The following is an 8753-nucleotide window of genomic DNA, read 5'->3' as shown; positions in this document are numbered from 1 at the left end:
AATGTGTTTCTGTACTAATGTACTTCCTTAGTAACTAATCTCCGCCGCCACCTGGCATTGTCTTCATCACCCGCCGGCCGCTACCTTTTCTTTATTCCCCCATTCACGACCACTTCTACACATCCTCAACAACAATGTGCCCAAATTTCTATTTCCACCAAACAAACCTCCCAGATAATTTCAACCCCTTTTTAGAACAACATGACGACCACCAGTTTCCGGCGCCGGAATTTCACCCCATGTGCGTTGACCATAATCTCCCACCCTTGGTTGACGCAGATCACAATATTATTAACATTAACCATTACAACAATCCGTTCGACACACACCCTTTATCTCTCCAAGCTCTAGAGTCCCAAAATATTCAGGATCACATACCACAATTTGATGAATCAACCGATTCAAAGTCAAACTCAAACGCAAAGTCAAAGTCAGTAAATACAGTGTTAAGTTCTACGACCTCCTTGGAGCTCCTGAGCCGATACAGGAGCAAGTTCATCAGTTCAAAAGAAGTTTCGATTGACGAAGTAGGGACGGATAGTGTGGGAACACTGTCCACGGTGGAAATTATCAATTTGGCAGCTGAGAAGTTTATAAGTTTTTCGGCGAATAAAGCGAATGGATACACGATGTTTACGCACCCGTATGGGTCTTCGGCGTTTACTAGGTTATCGATGGATGAGATTAGAGAGGTGGAGCTTGTTTTCCAGCTTTTGACTGCTGCTGAGAAAGTTGGCAAGAAACAGTTTGAAATTGCTAGTAAGTTTTTGGTACGGTGTGGGTGGGTGGCGTCGGATGATGGTTCTCCGGTGGAACGACTGGTGTTTCATTTGTGTGATGCTCTACAAGAAAGAATTGGGAAAGAAACCGGAATGCCTGCTCCTAAGAAACCAAAAAAATTCGTAAGTTCTTTTACTTGCAATTTAATTAGCTTGGGCTTTGCTCAACTCGGCTTGACTCATTTATCTTAGTAAAATGTAGTGTTGAGATTATGTTAGGCTTGTACAAGATTCGTAATTCGTAAGTTCTTTTACATAATGCAAGATTCGTAATTTATATATATTAAAACTTCGGTTATAAATTATATATTTATAAAGATTTTTTTTTAATTTAGACGAGTCAACAAGCATACTCGACGTGTTTATAAAAGAGCCTTTTCTAAGTTCTTTTCGAGCGACCTGCGAACTTTTTGAATAACCTACTGGTAGTCTAAAAATATATTAGTAAAATAATTTAAAAAGTCAAAACGTTTTTGAGTAAAAATGATTTGATTTTAGAACAATCTCAAGATAAACTTAGATTGTAGATGTATATTTTTATCATATGGAATATTTTAGTTAGGGTGATATTGACATGAGCAACATGATGACAATAAGGCTGGACGGTATGGGGACCGTCCGGCATCGTCCTCCATCCGGTGACGAAACCCCCTCCACGCCGCCCCCCTCCGTCCTCATCCTGGTTCGTCCTCATCGTCGAGATGTCGCCATTTGCGACGAACCAAATATGGTGGGCCCCCTTTGTTTGTGTTTGTACATTAGGCATGGTTACTTGTACATAGTGGGATGGGGTAGGATCATCTAGGACCATCCTCCCATACCCTCTAGTTTTGTGGGATGGACCATCTTTGGGAGGACTATGACGTGGCGCCTACGTGGTGGATCATCCTCCCTTGGAGGACCATCACCATACCCTCTAGCCTAACAAGAGACGAAAAATAAACACGAACTATTATGTTTTATCAAATACTACTTTTGGCAGGATCAAAAGAATGAAAATCCTTTGGCACTAGGAGCTAATCCATCATTCTTGGCATCTCACCAAACCCTTCCATTCACTCAAGTTTGGCAACTTTGTGGCATACAAGCAATCATTGATCAAGTAGGGACATCAAGCAAGGTCCACTTGATCGACATCCACATTCGTAGCGGTATACAATGGACGGCTTTGATTCAAGCATTGTCAGAACGAAAATCAGAAATCGAACTTCTAAAAATAACCGCCTTTGCAACATCCTCGGATATCCAAAAGGTAGGGGAAACCGGAAAAAGATTAGAGTGTTTTGCAAAAACATTGAGTTTACCCTTTGTGTTTAAAATACTCGTGTTATCCGACATTACGGAGGTGAAAGAAGAACAATTCGATGTTCAAGATGGTGAAGCGGTTGCGGTCTATTGTCAAGTAATACTAAGAACAATGATCTCAAGGCCCCAAAGTCTCGAAAATTTGATGAGAGCAATTCGAAAAATCAATCCTTTGGTTATTGTTGTGGCTGAGGTTGAAGCCAATCATAATTCTACGTCTTTTGTGAACCGGTTTACTGAGGCATTATTTTTTTACGGTGCTTTTTTCGATTGTTTGGAAGCATGTATGTGCCGCGATGATGTTCATAGAGGCATATTGGAAGGTGTTCATTTTGCTGACGGGATGAAAAACATTGTCGCATGTGAGGGTGACGAGCGGGTTAGTAGAAGTGTAAATATAAACACATGGAGGTTATTTTTCAAGCGGTTTGGGATGGTGGAGATCGAGTTAAGCGATTCGTGCATGTATCAGGCTAACCTCGTGTTGCAACAATTTTCGTGTGCGAGTTCTTGCACGCTCCAAAATAACGGCAAGTGTTTGATTATTGGGTGGAAAGGAACTCCATTGCAATCTCTTTCGACATGGAAATTTGTTCAGGAATGATGATCACGAAAACATGTTTGTTGATTAAAGTCGTGTGAAGATCTTTTTTTTTTTGTGTAAACTTTATTTCCTGTCTAGAGAATCTAAGCAGATGGCTTAAACCAATGTAGTGTGAAGATATTGTGAGTTTTGGGCCTTAGTCCACAAGATAAATAAGACACAGCCCACCAATTGTATGGGCGTGCACTTTAATAAAAACATTAATTGCACACCGAAATAAAACTTTTGTTTAAAGATACTGTGTAACATACTCGTATTTTGTTATTATATTGTGTTCATGTAGAAACAATACTAATTGTAAAAGTGTAAGAACAGATCCGAGCTATTGATAGTTTAAATCAATGATTGGTGTTGATTACAAATAAAACTCATAATTAATAATTAGTACCAACAAGTTAGGAGTAATTTCGTAAAATTGCTAATTTATATTAAATAATAAGATCTATTATTTTTGGGTATTTTAGTCATTTAGCCATTTTCCATAAATACTAATTCCACCAAGGTTTTTTAAAATAAATAACTTTTATATACTTCATTATTTTTTTTTTAAATTATACCATGAAATTAAGTATTTTTTTATCTTTGATATGAGTACCATATTGTTTTACCATTTTTTTTTTATAAAAGTGACTTTTTAAAAAGTTACAAAAAAAGTGTTTTATAATTGTGCTATTTATGTAGTTGGAATGTACTAGTATGAAAAATGTATTGTGTTGATTTTAAATCTATATATATTTTCTTATTTTATTATGTAATTCTTATGAGAATCAATATCAAAACAACTCACCAACATTAATCCCTTTTGTGCGATAAAGTTCAATTCCATATAAAACCCTGTTGTGCGATCAGCCTCGAAGACGAACAACAGATTGAATACGAACAAGCTGAACAAGCAACATGTGCATTCAGCCTCGAAGCAAACGTCCAGCGATAATCAACAATCAGCATCATCACTACATATTTGGTAGGTAAAATCTTCTATAATGCGTTTTTGTATGGGTGTATAATGATTGAGGGTTTTTGTGCTAGGTCGGATTGTGGGTTTTGTGCTGATAAATTGTTAATTACCGTAGGGTTTTGTAATGTTTGATATATTGGGAATTTTCGGTGGTTTGTAAAGTGTTTTTCTGATGGGTTTAATGTTGGTTTTGTGTTGTTAAAGTGTTAATTACCATAGATGTGGGATAGATGAGTTGGTTGTTCATGTGCTGACATAGTACACGGGTGTGTGCTGATTATATGTTAATTACAATAAAATACAAACAAACACCAAAAGTAGATATAATCAGCACATCTGTGTTAAATCTGAAGTCCAAAAATTAGATATAATCAACACATCCGATGTGCTGATAATGGAGAACGATTGAGGATGTTGTGCTAATGTCGTTTATGTTGATAATGAGAATGATTGAGGACGATGTGCTGATAATAGAGAACGATTGGGGATGTTATTCTAATTATATAGTGTAGTGCTGATTGTATTTTTTTTTTTTTTTTTTTTTTTTTGTGGTGGTTCCTGCAGGTTGGTTAAATCTTGGAGAGTTACCAGATCATGGATATTGTTAAAAAATTCAAACTTTAATTTGAATTAAACTTGCATGGATTTAGTGATATTTTAATAATTATTTTTAATTAGTTATAAATAAATAGGGTCAAAAGGTCTAAATTACCCCTAAACTAATTTTTTATTAAGGGACACTTGTCAATGTGTAGGTTTTTACCGTTCTTACAAACATAAGTGTTTGTATTTGATCTCATTCCCAGATTTCTAACCTAGTTCACTAATATACGGTTAAGAAAACCAAACTTACATTTGAAAACAAAGACTTATGTAAAACTTGAATTTTTTACTGGTTTTTTGGTATATAAATTATATGAAAGCTGCTTAAAACTTTTGATCTTGGTCATTTAGATCAATAACCACGTAAATGACCGTCAAGTCATACTTCAAACTTTGTTAAAAAAAATGTATCAATTTAAAGGGATTTAATTTAATAATACCAGTCCAAAATGTTTTAGCTTAAAAAGATGCCAACCCAGTGAAGATTGATTCTTTAGATGATGAATACAAGTCAGGGAAATCATGCAATGAGCTACAAAATCCTTCTTATTTATCGGAGTTGACTGTAATTTTCATTCCTGTGGTTTGTTCAGTTTTGTTATTTCAGGACAATTTTCAAAAATGCGCCAGTTTTCTCCCTGAGATACTGGAAACGTGTCACTTCAGTCCAAAAATTAAAACCCAGTTAAGTCAGACAGGTTAAATGAAGAGTATTATTGTCAATTCATAAAATAAGGTGAAAATAAAAGATATATGATTTGACAATAATACCCTTAATTTAACCCTTCTGACTTAACTGGTTTTAATTTTTGGACTGAAATGACACGTTTCCAGTATGTCAGGGAGGAAATTAGTGCATTTTTGAAAATTGGTCTGAAATGGCAAAAGTGAACAAACCACGAGGATGAAAATGACAGTTAACTCTATTTATCGAGTTGTTATTGATTAGAGTGGTAATTCCTGACATAAACTGGCATACGACACGAATTAAAAAAGTTTTGAGTCGGTTAATATAATATGTCTTATGAAACAAGTCAACCCAAACACAACACATTTAATAAATGAGTTAGCATGAACACGACCTTTTTAATAAATGGGTTAACCGTTTTGTTCAATGTTTTCCTTAAGGGTCCCTCTTTAAATTTTAAAGGGGGTTATTTAAAATTTCTAACATTTACTTTGATATTTGCTACTTTCCTTGTAACTTTTAATTATCTTTAGAGAAAAATGCCCGATTAGTCCCTGTGGTTTGTCAATTTTTCACCTTTAGTTCCTAACTTTCTAAAATTACAGCTATAGACCCAACTTTTGCAATTTCGTTCCCGGATAGTCCCTGGCACGGATGGGGTTAATTTTTGGTGTTAAGTGGATGTGAAATGACCAAAATACCCCTACTGTTAATATCAGTCAAAGTTAACATCCCCATCTCCATCTCTTAAACCCCTGCAACCACCATAACTATACCTCTACCATCACTGTCGCCATCAGTTAAAGCCAGCTCCATCACCACCGACTGCCACCAATCCACCATCCTCCAATTGAAACAAAATACATATTTTAAGTTATTGCCATTGTAATCGTCACCAGTTCCTGGTCAATTCAGTTGGTAGTGAGAGAGATGGAGGTCTACGTTACCAGATCTCGATTAACCCTAATCTTCTCACTCTTCGTCTTGATCTCCCTGTGTTTCTGATCATCTTCTTCACTCTCATCGTCACCAACGGAACTCAAGATCCTCACCACCGAACGCAGAGTAAGATCTCCGATCATAACTCATCATTTCCGTAATGAATTGTTATAACCTATCAATGTTAGCTGAATTGAATTTTAAAACGATCGCGTTGGGATTCTTCAACGAATTTTTTAGATAAGATGGTAATTGGCGAGTGAATTGAGATTTGGAACGACTGAGTTTTCAAAATTGAATCAATGCAATAGCTTGTTGTTGATTTAGGTTAATTTTTGTTTATTGTTGTTGTTAGTATCATCTGTTTGGATTTTGATCTCCTGTAATAATGTTGATTGTTGTTTTTGTAGATTGACTTGGCTTCACACATTATTAGGGTTGTGTTGACTTTGAAGGTACTCTTCTCACTCTTATTACCATTGTAATGGTTGATCAATTCAAACAAAATACATATTTTAAGTTATGGTGGATGATGGTGGATTAGTGGCAGTCGGTGGTGATGGAGCTGGGTTTGACTGATGGCGGTAGTGATGGTAGAGGTATAGTTATGGTGGTTGCAGAGGTTTAAGAGATGGAGATGGGGATGTTGACTTTAACTGATATTATTATTTAACAGTAGGGGTATTTTGGTCATTACACATCCACTTAACACCAAAAACTAACCCCCATCCGCGCCAGGGACTATCCGGAAACGAAATTGCAAAAGTTGGGGACTATAGCTGTAATTTTAGAAAGTTATAGACTAAAGATGAAAAATGGGCAAACCACAAGGACTATCCAGGCATTTTTCTCTTATCTTTACCACCACTTAATTTCCAATAAAAAATGAGAAAAGTGTCCGGATAGTCCATGTGGTTTGCTCTGATTTCACCTTTGGTCCTTACATTTTCAAAAATACAGCTATAGTCTCCAACTTTGGCAAATTCGTTATCGGATAGTCCCTGAAGTGGATGGAGGTTAGGTTTTGGTGTTAAGTGGGTGTAAAATGATTAGAATACCCTTGCTATAAAATTAATATTTATAACATTAACAAATATCTAACCCATACTGTCACACCCCAACCGATGGCGGAATCATCGGGGCATGGCACTGAGCGAAACAGATTGTTCAGAAGTTTCCATAACAACTATCTATATTATCCAGTTAAAGATACGTCCCATACCGTATCCCGAATAAACAAATACATCATTACAGATAACATACAAACAAGTAGTTCTGTTCCGACAACTCAGATTTAACATAAATAAATATAAATATTGTTCAATGCTTCTAAGACCCAGCCTGACAAGATCTACAGACAACTATGCCCTAGTTGCTTGTTCCTGACAGACAACTATTTGTTGGGGGCCTCTAAAGCTTTATTCTAGCTTCACTTCCCTAGCAAGCAAATACCTTAAACACCTGTCACATACGTTAAAATAAAGTCAATACATAAAATGTAAAGGTGAGCATACAAGTTTAATAATAGCATATAGAGTTCGAATAGTTTACGCATAACCAGCACGTACACAGAGGGAAATGATGCATGTTAATTATCGACATGGACCTATGATACCAACGATTGCGGGTTGACTGTCCGAGACAGTTCGCAATACATGATTACCACCATAATCCATGCAAGTAATTGTCCTTAACAACCCCCGTGTGAGCTGGTGCTGAGTCCAAACTATAGTACTACGTTGCTAAGGCAGGTAGACAACATTCCACGTGTAAACATAACAACAAGCATACATTTAGTCACGTAATACATGCAATCGGTTAGCGTTCAAATAGTTTGAATTGTGTGTTCGATTGTGATTTTGATAAGTAACGTATGTAACACCCAAAAGTGCTAAGCAAAAAGGGATTCGAGTATACTCACAGTGATTGATTATGGATTGAAGGGAGCGCTGAGAGTGGGGTTAGCCTGAATAGTTCGATAGCACAATAATGAGTAACGCGGGAATGCTAACAAGTGTAAATGGATCGAATAGCCTGGCCGATCGAACGGCAGGTTCGATCGAACGGGCTATTCGTTCGGCTTGAAAGTCTGTTTGACCAGTCTTGTTCGATCGGCCGGTAGGCTCGATCGGCTGGACCATTCGAGTGGATTGTTTCTTCCTCTGATGTGCTTGTGTATGATGGTTTGAACTTTTGAAGTTTTCGTTGTAGTATTTGAGAACACTGAAGTGTTCTTACCTTTTAGGTCGATCGATCGAACGGCCTGTTCGATCGGCCGGCTTAACCGATCGGTTAGGAACTTCAGAAGTAGTTCTCAGCAGGATGTCACTCGATCGAACAGCTTGTTCGATCGGCTGGCATTCCATACTACGAACGAGTTGCAAAATCGATGAAGTGTTGAAGCATAGTATCTCATGATCCGAAGAGTAATGTTTACCAATCGAGTAGCATATTCGATCGAACATCCCTTCGTCAATAGCATACTTCATGAAGTTTGAAAAGTGTGGGACCATGTGCTAGCCGATCGGCTGGCCCGGTTGATCGGCTGGTATGTTCGATCGGCTGGACTGTTCGTTCGAACAGCCTAGCCGTTCGGCCAGCAAAGTCTGACCTGGTCGGCCTTTCGTCTACCACCTGGCTGTTTTGGTTGTTTGTTATGATTCCAAGGTATTTTGACGGCGAGTTAAACCATAGAACGTGGGTTCTTACTTGCTTCACCGGTTCGGACAGGAATCACCCAAGTCCGGCCGGTGAACGGTACGGAACGGCGGTTTAGTGTTCAACCCGAAATCGGTGAAATGTCTAGATCTATGATAGATTTTAGTTTGTTTATGTGGAAATCGGTTAGATATAAGCTATTCATGGTTGAATGAGGCC

General features: G+C 37.5%; 1 protein-coding gene across 1 annotated transcript; it reads left to right on the top strand.

Annotated features, from left to right (window-relative positions):
• Window positions 1-222: 222 nt before the first annotated feature.
• Window positions 223-2905, top strand: LOC110882917 (DELLA protein RGL1). Its single transcript, XM_022130804.2, has 2 exons — window positions 223-902; window positions 1762-2905. Exons 1-2 carry the CDS (start codon window positions 240-242, stop codon window positions 2686-2688), a joined length of 1590 nt encoding a protein of 529 aa, XP_021986496.2. The 5' UTR covers window positions 223-239; the 3' UTR covers window positions 2689-2905.
• The last annotated feature ends 5848 nt before the right edge of the window (window positions 2906-8753 follow it).

Source organism: Helianthus annuus, chromosome 10 (assembly GCF_002127325.2).
Source record: "Helianthus annuus cultivar XRQ/B chromosome 10, HanXRQr2.0-SUNRISE, whole genome shotgun sequence".
NCBI lineage: Eukaryota > Viridiplantae > Streptophyta > Magnoliopsida > Asterales > Asteraceae > Helianthus > Helianthus annuus.
This window is presented reverse-complemented; position numbering and strand designations above follow the sequence as displayed.

Coding starts and splice junctions, on each gene's coding strand:
- LOC110882917 (XM_022130804.2), top strand. CDS start 240: ATGTGCGTTGACCATAATCTCCCACCCTTGGTTGACGCAGATCACAAT. Junction 903..1,761: donor CTAAGAAACCAAAAAAATTC/GTAAGTTCTTTT, acceptor TACTTTTGGCAG/GATCAAAAGAATGAAAATCC.